Below are 14,514 nucleotides of genomic sequence, written 5' to 3'. Positions count from 1 at the left end.
TAATATTATATAATATATAATAATGGGATATTATCCGACTTCCATGTAATATGATAAATATTTTATAATCTATAACGTTAACGTTATTATATTTTCATCCATTAAACATTTAAAAAAATTAATTGAGAGTTATTTATCAAATATTTTAAATTATCTGCAACTTCTAAAACTGTGGCATTTAATGGTAGGTAAATTAAATTATAACTGAAATAAATGCAATTCCAGCTTACCTTCACAGAAGACAATTAATCTATAAGCATTGCGTGGATTATAGCACACGCAGTTAAACACTTTTAATAAATAGTAATTGAAAAATCATAAATATATATTTTAAATCTTTAATAATGTACAAGAAATCGTGGTACGTAATTTCCGGTAACGTTACTATATAGTTATTTGCAAAATATCCGATAAGGTTCTTGAACATTGTACATTCAAAAGGGTAAAAAAATATCTATAATAGGTATACCTATTATACTGATATTCAGAAAAGTAATTTGTGTTTAAATAGTTTCCCTACACTCAGTGACAACATTCTATAGCTTACCTACTCAATTTCCCATTGTTAGCACGATATCTGATAATTTCGTAATCCAAAAACTTAATTATGATTGGTGTCGGTTTACAATATCGAATCTAGCACTAGTGGCTGGTGCCCACCTGGTACAATATGGAATCACTATAGGACGTCTTCTCGTTGGAGAAATATAGCTACAATAGACATCTATATTATATTTGTAGGAATCATATAATTCTATTCCCTTTAAACCGGCGAAGTGATAGTTTTGATCCACGTGAAACTATAAGCTAAGAGAGTGAGAGACATTTCATTAAAGATAATCAGCGATACCTACCTAGGTATACTAAATTGTCTAGATGTAAATCAACAATACGCAAGTAACAATACACAATTATCGCTGTAGAATACGATCGGGTCGCAGGATAAGACACTTATACATCATTATAATATCGTATATTACACTTGGTAAACAGTATAAGTATATTGTATTATTAGAATTTGTTAAATTTTAAACTGCAATCGCTATTATAAACCGCATATACAATAACTGTATTAACCACCCATTTCAATGTTCAATCTTTTGAACATTTTCATTAACGTGTAAAAGTTTGTAATGTACAGTTACATCACACGTAAAAAAAAAAAACCCGGTTTGAAAATATATGACTACCGTTTTTCAATGAAAATTCTGTTTAGATCATAACGTCATAGTCATCATGAGTAATATCACGACAAACCTGTTGAATATTTTTTAATTACAATGTCAAGGCGATAACAGTTTTAGTGAAATTTGAGTTTAGACCTACAAAAACTACCTTAGGACGTACCTATTCATACTTGTTAGTAGTTTACTAATAAATCACAACATATTCGAGTGCATAAAGATATAGTAATATTATCGTCAATACAGAAGCTATAACGAATAAACGATATGTTTACTTCCAGAAATGTTGGATACTAGAGAGTAATACCACAGAATAGCAATAAATATTATTTGTGGTAATAGGTACTATCGGTTCGTATATTTGCAGATTATAAAGTATAGGTAGTAAATCAAATAGCTATACTATACTAGCTTCTATACTTGGAATATTTTATCGATAATTTACATTTTTGAATTCAATTCAATATTTTGTTTACCTTCAAAGATGTTTTTTATTCAAAGTCTAATTTTATTTCTCGTTTCATTTATAAAATCATTTACATTTCCGCGTTAAAGACTATACAATATACATAGTGCATACATATGTACAATTTGAAATAAATAAAAAAATAAAATGAACTCATTGCATATTATGATATATATTATATTATTATGTATGGTATATCGCCGGGAACCAGTTATACGGTCGATTTGTATATCGTCGAATTACACAACACGCGTTGAGCGTATAAAACCATTGGATGAATTATTATCATTTATTAATTTATTATATTATATTATTAAATATAACATTATACGAATTCGCTTCGAATAATGTATTATTTTCTGCCGACTTGAAACACGACTCCACGCCGACAGATACACGACTGCGGATAGCGGGTGAGCACGTCATACGTGCGTGCAGTGCGTAGGGAGAAAAAGAAAGAATTAGTCACGTCCTTCGACTTTTGCCACCTTATGAACACAGATACACGAGATAATATTATTATATAGAACGCGACTACGGCACAACTGTCGCGCGTGTGTACGTACGTACAAGCAGGTTCGAGGGACGAAAATGTGACAAGAGAAAAAAATATGTGTAACAAAATCGTCGGTCGGGGGTGTGCAATATACAATAAATCGCGACGGCAGTTATACGGTACGTGGTGTATTGCAGATTTGGAAAATATCGTGTCTGATAAACGTGTGTCTAGTATATGTAATAGTACTATATAATATGTTATATAGGAGGCACCTAACGTATACTTTACAGCTGCTCCGGACGCGAAATGTACAGTCGTATATGCAATAAATTCACTACGTGATGACACGCAGAACAATAATAATTATACAGTAATACAAATTCACTTTCCTCGTATCGTATTGCTTACGACATATATATTTTGAAGGAACTGGTTACGGATTATTTAACACGAGTATATCTACCTATAAAAAATATTATTATTATTATTACTGTTGTTTAAAAATGGAATGAATGCCTATAGTTAGCTATTATAGGTATACTCATACCTAGGTACCTATAGTTAATTCTTTTTTTAATTTTTCAATGTTTGAACAACGAATTACGCGTTTTTACTAATTTCCTTGTATTTGTCTCTCCGTAATTATTTAATGCGTATTTAATTGTCAAATAATATAATATTATATAAAGTCTAACTCACAATTATTAACTAAGTGTTATTATTATAATGGTCGACGATTTCGACGAGCATCCGTGTTCTGTATTGTATATATAGTCAGTAGTCACAGGCAGCAAAATATAGACACAACGTTGTGTTTTAATTTTAATTTAATTTAAAATACATCACTATTATAAACTACGTACCAATATAATTTTAACATGAAATAATATTTAACTCACACATAATAATATTATAATCACATCCATTTTCACAAATTAAACCCAGAATATATTATTACATTATAACAATCATTGTATCTCATATATTTTATTGTTGTCTAAATATTTATATTATATTTAATATGACGCAGGTGGTAGGTACATAAAACGTACTGATCAATTCGATTAAGTTTATTGTTAAGGATTAATTTTTAGTTCTTTGAGGCGATATTTAATCGTATTGATACTAAACGCACGTTTATATTATATTATTATAATATGTTCGATAATGTATGGGTTCAAAATAATCAACGCTCAGTATGTCTAGTACAAATGTACAATAATATACTAAATTAAAAGTTTTTTATATTACTGTATAAAGAAAAAAATGCTGCTCATCCATAGAAATATATAATAATATATAATTACATTATTTTTTGTTCATCAACGTCTATATTTATTTATTTTTTCTAATATATGTATAATGTAAAAATACATTTTTTTTTTTTTTTTTTGTTATTTTATAATGATATTTTAATTCTTCCACAAATAAATTTTATATTTATTTTTATACCAACGCTTTGATTCGATAATTTATAAGCCTCTTTGATTTAAATAATAATCTTAGACACGTATTGATTAATTCGTACCTATCCATAAATTTGTATGTGCCTATAACTGCAGTACTGATTTTCTTAGGTATAAAAACTCTTTTTCACAGATGTATAAGACACATAAGACGTAAATCAATATTTATAAACCACTAACATACCTACAAATACTGATTATGGAATCATACCGAATCTGTCCTGCGCTATCAATACTATTTCAAATACATAAAGTATTTCCAAATTTCAATCATAATAATGTACGTGAAGATAATAATATAAGAACCATTAATAACATACCAAACGTGGAATATTATGTTAAAGTCTATAGATATTACAGACAGGATTATAACAATAATATATTGGACGAGTATCAAAAACTAAGTGAATATTTTGAAAAAAAAAATCACATTTAACATTTAAATTTGTATTTTAATTTTACCCTACAATTTCGCTATGGTAAAATAAGTCTTCACTAATGTTTCACAATAAATTTTAACCATCCTTTTTAATCGATGTCCATTGCAATTGGATGCGGTGGAAAAGTGAAATCTCATTGCTAACGTAATAATAAGTACAAGAAAGAAGGCAAGTGGGTTAGCGGTTGCATGCTTATTTCATGTGTTAATTACGCAAGTTTGTATAGATTACTATTATTATTATCATTATTTTTTTTTTTTATTGCTCCAAAAGTGTATTTTAACAATGTGGGATAATATATTTTGTTTACAATGAAAATTATTCGTGTTTGTACTTTATCTTGTAATCATATTATCTAACACACAAAATTACATATTATGTTAACCGTAAGAACTAGCAAAAGTCGTTCTCGAGCAACGCACCTTAGGGTATAAAGGAGTAAAGGACTAGAGTGAAGTAAAAACGTCAGGTTTAGGAACTTTACTTTTTAATAGTGTTTTTGGCTTAATGTTAAATCGATTGTTTTCTAAATTGTAATTCGCGTGTGAATATTTCAGCAACTTATTTAATGTTATTATAATATTAATTTAACTTCCTTATTTTTCTTCGACTCCACCGTGTACATAATATATAATATAACGTTGATAAATTAATACCGTAATGAACTTCTAATTTCCTTCTAATTACAGCAATTAATCATAACGATACTGTGTTATTTAGATATGATGGACACTAATGATATTTCGTTAAAATAAATAAGTTTAGTCGTATATTTTACTTATCTAAAATCTGCAGTATACAACTTAGTTCGGTGAGCGAAAGACGATAAATTTATTTCAAGATAAAAGTACAAATTTCGATACGCACAAAAAGTGCGATAACTCATCCTGAGAACTTTTATGCGGATGGATGTAAAGAAGAAAAAATCATAATATATTAACCACGTGTTCCTGAATCCACGGTGTTTTTTTTTTTTAGAAAACCAATATAATAATATGTACTCACGTTCTACGGTATAATTCTTCGACTGTCTTCTGAATATCTTTGAAAATATCTTATCGATAACGAACGTGGGTATCACCGTCATTTCGACGCGATGATATGATATTACGAGCGATTGGTTTGATCGGCAAGTGCACACTACGTCTATACTATTATAGTGGTGTAGGTTTTATACTTATGTTGTGTATGCGCGTAAAAATCAACAATAATTATTTATTGTCGTGTGTGCGGCCCTATAGAACGACAACACTTTTTTTAAAAATAGATACCTTTTTTTATTTATTTATCATATAGTAGGTGGGCACGCACTGCACGAGTGGCAGAATAAAGATTATATTCTAAGACACGTTTGAATGTGACTGAATAAAGCGGCCGGCGAGTGCACCAATTATTGGCCGAGAAGAGGACATGCCGCGTGCTTTTACCGACCGCGTGGAGGGGAACAACACGTTTAAAATATAATATATTATTATTATTATCACATATAGTATCGTGTAGGTACCGTGTATTTTGTGTTCCTGCACTCGTTGTACAACCGACGATGTATACTCGTGTACAATATGAACAATATAATAATAATAATAATGATATGTAATGTGTATACATATAATAATATTATTATTATTATTATGTTCTACAACAAAAACACTGCCGTGTGCTTGCGGGCTTTCGATCCCTGGGCTCTCGCCGAGTCCTTGATGGATCCGATCTGCACGTTGGCGCACCTATATAAATAATATTACTCCGGCGTGCCCGTGTCTTGTAACAAAAAGAAACGGTTTTGAAAATTACGTCCAACCCCGTGCGATAATAATAATAATATTATTACGATATTACAATACCTATTATGTACGCGCACATCCCGGCGGCGGGTACGACGACAAAATATTTTGACTTTGTCCCCGCAAAATGTAATGTTGTTATTATCATTATTAGGACACTGAAAACCGTGTTAACCGTGTACGGTATGCGTACTTGAAACTAGTTTAAAACACCACGACATTATATTATGCTGTTTGAACATTTGTTTTATTATGTTGAGTAATAAACACATTATAAGAACATCAAACTAGATCTGATGGATGAAAAAAACCATAATTCGAATGAAAATAATAATATTAGGTATTGTTACATTAGATACCCGCCGTGACTTGTTGTGCTAGGTAGGTGGTAACTGGTAAGTAGGTATAGGTGATACGATAGTAGGGCGGTATAGGATACGAAAGTGTCAAATGGTCTGGAACGTCGATATAGTTTATACAGAACTAAAAATAATACTAAAACTATATTTTTAATTATTTATTTGATCAAAGCATGCATTATTAACATAAAGTTAATCTAGTATTTAGTAGATATAATATGTACCTACTGGCTACTAGGGACATTCATTTTTTTATTTGTTCAACTTTAAACATGATGACGTTCGTCTATATACAATTAGAATAGTTTTCATAGATAAAAAAATGTTATATTTAAATGATAAAATAATAAAGCCCTATTTAAACTGTATTATGGAGTGTAACAATTGTGCGCCGTCATTGTTGTGGCCTTTTTAGTGGTAAACTGAGTTCTACACATTACACAAAAAATCTAAACTGTGTTGTGTGAGGTATGAATATGTAATGTATATATTAAAATATTATATATAATTTATTTATTTAATCAGTATTTCCTGTAACGTGTTTATGTATGTAGTATAATACTATGATATATAGTATATTATATTATTATATCGATATAATTTCATTGTATAAGATATTTCTCAAAATACTTACTCATCAGTTACTTTTTTTTAGTTTCATGCTATGTTTTTTAATATTTAGCTTGATATTTAAAGGGACTTTGAATACAATTATATATATTAGTGTTCAAATGATAATTATAATATGTGCTAATATTAAAAATAACAACAATATTATGTTAAATAATTAATTTTTGCCTTCATAGGGCTTCATGCCCAATTTATGTATACACTATACAATATACATGTATAATAAATTCTAACCTATTTACTTTATTTAACTGTTATAGAAACGAAGGACATTTTTCCAACTATACTGCTATAATATATTATTTTTATTACTGTTTTAATTTATTTTTCAAGAAGATAGTGTGGGCCCAAGTATATTCGTTTGGGGGCCCGTGAGTTTCCAATTTAAAATTCAAATTCATTATTTTAGTTGTTACAATTAAATAAATACATATTTTTTTATATATTCATATAATATTATAATATAGTATGATGTTTATTAACGTTTAGTTAATACAATATAAAGCTATAAAACTATAAAACTTAAACTATCAATAACATTACTAAAATGTCATCTAATTAATGTAGCAATTAGGCAGTGCAATAATTTTAGAAATTCATTATAGATATGTCTATATTTTGTAGTAGCCAAAGTGTATTTATTATTTTATGAATCTTGGAACTTTTCTTGGTTGGGACGGCCTGGGGCCTATTATTCTATACCAGGCCAGGGCCTTTACTAGTAGTAGGACGTTTTTGATGATGTTTTTAATTTATTATAAGTTAGTCTCCATATGCCCATGAGAGTGGTCTAGGGGATTTTGATTGAAGTTGATCTATATTGATTACTGTTACAACCTAATGATATGATGTGTTTGTAGATGGATTGTTGGTTTGTGTGTAAAATTGTTTTTGATTGCTTTTTGATATTTTCTTTGATTGTAGTAATCTTTGTCTGTTTAACTGGATTAATAGAACATCATTTCTAAGCATACCCGAATGTTCGTACTGCTATTGTTTGGACCGATTCAATTTGTCACCATTGAGATTTTGTGACGTAAGATGCCATGCTGCACCAGTATTAAGTATGTTAGGCGTAAGTAAATTTTCAAAATTGTTAATGTGGTATGTATAGGTGTTTAGCTATTTTTGTTGATCACTGGGTAAGAGCATATCTCTTGTTTTCGTGATGTGTTGCTCGACATTTGTGATATGGTCCCACATACTTGGTCCTCTTGGTTCACGGCTGATGGTGATGCCTAGGTATTTAGTCTTGTTTGACCATCCAATTGCTGTTCCTTCGATTTTTAATTTCGGGATTTATGATAGTTTGGTTCGACCAAACATAACAACTATTGTTTTTGAAGGATTTATATTTAAACACCATTTTCTGAACCATTCGAGTGCTAAATATTTGAATTTCTAATGGTATCATACATATAGTCCTACATATAGTACATTTTTGGACAGATTCCTTTATAAGTATGTTGATTATGTTAATTTTTTGTGCATGTTTGGTATATATATATTAGATATTTGTCCAGTACTATCATATTATCCGTGTTCATCTTTAAAAGTAAGGTTATTTTTAACTAATTATTTTTAATGTATAATCTGTTTTTCAAGTTTATTAATATTTAAAATGCCTCTTATTCGACTTTACCTAAAAATAAATTAATCTTAATAACATTATAAAATATTTAACCTTTTTTAAACCATAATTAAATTAATAATAAAACATAAGCTTCATTTAAAAAAAAAGCCTAGAATTATTTTGATATAGTTGTACCATAGGGGTAGTTGTTTAGTTTTTTCAACCTATATGTGAGAAAGAAAATCCTGAAATTTGAGATAACTAATAAGAAATGTGAAAAAAATGTTTAATAATATAAATTATAAAATAAAAGAGTAGGTATAGATTATGTATATTATAATATCTTAACTAATTTTCCCTTATTACTATGAGCAATTAGGTAGGTTTACTCAATATTATTGAATAAGAATTATTTAAAGAATTGTTAAAAATAACTAACAAATTTAAATAGGTTTTTCAAGTTTTTATTATTTATAAACTCGGAAAGATAATTACATAATATTTTCAGTGTATAATTATGTAATAAATATTACAATATTAGACATCTATTTTTTTTTTTTTTTTACTACTTTTGATTTATAATTGTTATACCGTAGTTATACAAATTTTTTTTATAAATTTCGACATATTATTGTATAATACTATAATTAGTAAGCCATCTACATGCGTTTTATGGTTGGTTTATCCACATTAATTATAATGGAATTACTTGTACTAGTACAGAACTACTTACCTATTATTTTTTTAATACTTCATCAAATGTTTAAATAATGAGATATATCTATATATTATTAAAATGGATATTCTTTGTGTACCTGCATGATTGTTAAATAATCATGTTTATCTCAAGATATTAACATTTTATTGCAGCGCCAAACTGCAGAAAAAAAGTCGAAATTGAGTTATTTTAAACTGAACCTGAAGCAGCTTATACGAACTCGTATGGCGAAGAAATAATTGAAATACTTCTTCAATTTCAAAAAAACAAACACGAGCTATGGTGAAAAAAAATGATTTACTCCCAACTTTTTCTCGATAATTAAAGTAAAATGGAACTTTGCTTTCCAATGGCAAACTTATACATAGTTCCTACCGAAACAGTGTTTTCAAGTGTTGGAATGCAATAGTCATCGGTGAGGTTAGGTTTCTTCTGTGGCTTTTCGTTATAGGCCGTGATAATAATAATATGTGCTTCAGCTGTGACCGTGCAGCTAGAGATCGGAAAACTCTATGCACACTGCGCAAACGATTCGGCTGATTTCTGCAGAACTGCAGCCACGGGCGGCTATATTATATTACATTATTTTGTTGGCACCGAGTCAGCCCGACGCCGTTCGAGTACCTATAAAACGCGCTATTATAATATCGAACAAAATATATAATCTATATTATGATATTGCAAACGGCAGACCCATTTGGAGCATAAAATACTGTCCTTGGCCGGTTACGCGTATATATATATCCTTACGGAATCCGTAACCGTATGAATATTATAAACCGTATGGACAACGCTAATATTCAATGTGTACCTACACTCGAATGATTAACGTTTCCACAAGGCATATGCGCGACTTTCAAATTTAAATTTATGTGCATTGCACTGTGTAGGTATACATAATAATAATATTGTATACTTTATATTAGTCAAGTACCTATATATATGCTATTATAGGGTTCTAAATTCATCGGGCGTTTTTCTTTTTCCCCGAGTCATTAAACGTAGATAATATCATATTATTATTCTGATTCGATTATAAAAATTAACTCGGTTAGCACAACTATTTTTTGCCCGAGCTGTCACATAAACAGCTTCTAATAAATTTTTAATGAAATATATTCGCGTAACATTCATTGCTAATGACCCATCATTAGTATTAAATTACATTGAAATATTGAACGAGCTAGTTTATTCAAATAGGTACCTACTTTAAATAATATTCACTTTTAAAAAACTTCACTAATTTTCTTTTGAAACATAAGCAAATTTATAAAATATTAAAATTAATAGTTATCACGGTGATATTATTTATGACACAGGTGACAGGTATACCTAATTATAATAGGTATTATAATATCATATAAACTAAGTAAATACAATTGTTTGCCGACTACATATTGTACGTGTTAATATATTATTTAGGTTGATACTCCGTGAATCTAAATGAAAGAATAGATATTTAAAAATATATTAAAAACAATTTTTAAAAAACAGTTTAAAAATAAAAACGTTTGTGTGCGTACAACCGTTTGCGAATGAACGATAACTACTATATTATAGTTAATGTATTTATGACATACATAATCCTTACAACATAACAACTTTTTATGAATACGCGTATTATTGGTATACATAATACTGTTCAAATACTGTTCAAAAAAATAAAACTTATTAGAAATTTAGCTTGTTGTGTTATTATTTTTTTTTTTTTTTTGGTTGTTTTGCTTTTAATTCAGATTAATATCCTTATAAAATATATCAGATCTCGACATTGACATTTATAATTAATTCGATTGTCTTATCGATATTATACAAATCACTTTAACTGTCTTTATTTGTCGAATATCAGTCGGACGAAAATGTTTACGGTCAACAGGAAAATATTACAGGTACACGTTCGTAACGTAAATTGATAGTTTAATCCAATTTCAAAACCAGTCGTATTGTTACGAGCATTAAACAAGCTAGCCATGCGGAAACGAAAAAAAACGAATTGATGATAGCCTTGACAGTAGACACATTGGATAACACATTGGTCCGCTATGATATAAATAATTTACCGATAGTCGACTTCATTGTATGCAACTTAAAAAAAAATGTAGTTCAACCCATACCTACTGTTTACTGTTTAGATCGGTAGAGCGCCTCCATTAAGACACAAATGATTTTAGTTTTTATATTTTATCACTATTTGGATAGCATTATTCTCGGGCGTTTGACAGGAGGACGCCATGACTAATATTTTTTGAAATCAGCTGACCGTGGTTCTATTTTAGCCTTTCCAATAATTACAGACTATCGTAATCATGACAATCAAAAAGTATTTTTGTCACACGTGGAGTGTACGAAAAATGGACACTGAAGAACACTGAACACCCACAGCGTGAAAGTTGTACTGAATTTCTTCTCTTCGTTAACGAAGAAGAGAAAAATAATATTTATTAAAACCGATTACATAATATGTTACGCTCATATATATTATTATATTGTATTTCCGAATGAGATGTATTTTGAAAAAATATTTTATTTCGAAAATTGACGTGCAATTTTGTAAAACGTCTTTGTTTTAAAATGTTTTACTCTCAAATTAAAATTTGTTGGATTTTAATCCGATACATTAAACGATTACTTAATTATGTAATATATAATATTATTAATATGTGATTTTTAACAGCGCTTAACTAATTTTTAGGCCACACACGCGAATGATTATGAAAGAATTGCTAATCAACGAGTACAGTAATTTGGTATGTATAGTACCAAGGTATAAAAAAATATAATTCCAATACAAAATGTATCAGATATTAAAACTAGTACTAATAAAATTATAATGTTAGTATAACGTAAACTTCGTTGAGATTAATAGTAGACTAACATGTCTAAAAAAATATTACTAATACATAATATCGTACCCTCCCACCCCCCTTAATCTGTTTTCACCATTTATTATGCCACATGAAATTAAAAAAAATGCATAATTATTTTACACACGAGTAGTTGCGTTAATCATTTAAGTTTAATTATTTTTAACACTTTTACTGCATAATTTTAAATATAAAATAAAAATAAATTGTTTCAATTTAATGGACAATGGTTAATTGTATACTAGTTACGTAGTTGGTAGACTTGAAGTGCAATAATTAAACATGTCATAAAATTTCCCACAAAATCTAAATCCCACATTTTTTTTTAGATTGTTTTAATAGATGCTTTGTTTTACCACGTGCTAACCACGGAGCGTAACATAGCTCAGATCCCCCAACAAGATAAGTTAACGGAAAAGGTTGAAAACAAATTACCCTCAAATAAACCCCGTCCAATAGTTTTCCTTTTAACAAATAATCTAATTATTGTCTTTTCAACTGATTAGGATCGATTTTTCTTCTACAACAATTTATAATACACATTTTCGTATGTTATATGATATTTTATTTTATTAAATTACGCTGTTAGCTATTGATACACAAATTAAATTGAAATTAATTATAGCAACAGTAAAGGCATATTTTTATCGATCCAATCCCAAAATCGATTGTACATGTACTGAAAACATTTTTTTTTTTAAATACATATAACGTGACAGTGCAGGGCAGTAAACACTTATTTACATCTAATAAAAATAGTGTTGTAATATCAAGAGAAATTGTTGTGAAAATTCCTCATACAACAAAAATAATTATAGAATTACTTACAGGTTTTAGAAAATGAATTGTATAAAATATATATATTGTATTATAAAATAAAAATATTTGATTTAATATACTAACTATAACATCAAAATAATAACATTTGCAAATACGAGCAATTAAAAATATAATTTAATAAGAAACCAAATTCATAAATTATAACTTTTAGATCGTTATGACGTATATTTCCTACAACTAAAGTGGTAGGTACCTATAACAATATTGAGGTCAAAAAGCTTACACGAAATAAAATATGTGGGTGCTTACCCATGTGGTAACTTATTTGTGTAAATATTTAATACGTATATTATCGATAAGTACTGTACACATATGTAATGCAGCTCGGTTAACTTTTTGTCGCCCACCGTACCCAAATATACTGACCAAGCATCAGGGCCAAAGATCGGTCATTGTTTTGACACAGCAATTATAATAATATATTAAGGACTACGCCGTATTAGAGAACCGAAGCGCTTTTGGGTTTGTATGGATTGACAGGCTGTTTTATAATTTATGGTTTTCTATTCTTCTACAATATGATCAGTTGTGTCTGCGCTTGATTGCCAGCAGGTCACGGATAAATGTGTCGCAGACCAAGTCTGAAAATGGTGTTAGACACCTCGATTTTTCTCACCTAAGTGCTCAGGTGTTGGGAGTAGATCTACTAGATGAAATCAAGGTTTTCAATCGCTAAACAGACGCCTGCGGCTAATCAATAACGTTCCAATGCATTTGTTAGCATCGACACAAGGATCTTATTATATTAGTTCAATCATTAAACAAACCATTATTTAAATTATCAAACAATATCATATATTATATATTTAATATAATATTGTGTATTTAATAGAATTAATCTGAAATCATTTTTGAATGTATCGATATATACATTTATTTTATCTACTTTTTTTTGTTTTAGATTCTGAGTGGAACGATGAATGTATTGATTTTACAATGATGTGTGTTTTTTTTTATTATTTATTTTTTTTTGTGTCTGTCATCACCTTTTAGGACAGTAAAAGTGCTTGGATTTTCTTCAACAGTACCTTTTCTGATAGGAAAGTGAATCTAGTTGGTACTTGGGGGGGTCAAAAGTAAAATTTTTCGAATAGTTTTCAAAAGCGCCGTCAAAAACAAAAGAAAAATTAAGGAAAAACGGGAATTTTTACGCAAAATCTGTTTTCGAGAAAATTGATTTTGGTTTTCGATGTAACTTTAAAACGAATGACTGTAGATACATGAAATTTTCGCTGGTTGTTTATATTTCCATTTTCTATACATGATACATTTTTCAAAATATTTTGATTTGTTTTGAGCTGTTTACGGACAATTCCAGTTTCCAATTTAATTAGTTTTTTATCTATGAATGTCAATAAAACTTTATTTGTTGAGTAAAAATACTTGAAAATTTAATACAAGGCTCCTACTATATATTGTTACAATGAGATTTAAAATATATTAAAAATCCTTAGTCACAGTTTTTTTTTTTTATTAGCATTTAAAGTTCAAAAATTGACACAATATGTAAAAATCACGAAACAATTTTTCTTTTTAGAACTTAGATTTTAAAATGTAATACAAGATTCCTTATAAGTTAATCTACCTTTATCAAAAAAAAAATGTCTATAAGAAACTCAAATTAAATTTTTATGAGCGTTTCAAATTCATATTTTTACAACATTCGATATTCACTCGATTTCTTACGTAAC

The 14,514-nt window shown here is 28.6% G+C and overlaps 1 protein-coding gene across 5 annotated transcripts in view; it reads right to left on the bottom strand.

Annotated features, from left to right (window-relative positions):
* Positions 1-14,514, bottom strand: part of LOC100159286 (organic cation transporter protein) — a 72,523-nt gene that overhangs the window by 13,017 nt on the left and 44,992 nt on the right. The window contains exon 1 of one of the 5 annotated variants that reach the window (XM_001944383.5): positions 5,061-5,422. The exons of the other annotated variants lie outside the window; for them this stretch is intronic. Within the exon in view, the coding sequence (XP_001944418.2) occupies positions 5,061-5,142 (82 nt within the window). The 5' untranslated portion in view covers positions 5,143-5,422. Of the gene's footprint in view, positions 1-5,060; positions 5,423-14,514 lie in introns of those variants that run through there. 5 annotated transcript variants of the gene reach the window in all.

This window comes from Acyrthosiphon pisum, chromosome A1 (genome assembly GCF_005508785.2).
Source record: "Acyrthosiphon pisum isolate AL4f chromosome A1, pea_aphid_22Mar2018_4r6ur, whole genome shotgun sequence".
Lineage (NCBI taxonomy): Eukaryota > Metazoa > Arthropoda > Insecta > Hemiptera > Aphididae > Acyrthosiphon > Acyrthosiphon pisum.
The sequence above is the reverse complement of the archived record's forward strand: the minus strand, read 5'-3'. Positions and strand labels throughout refer to the sequence as shown.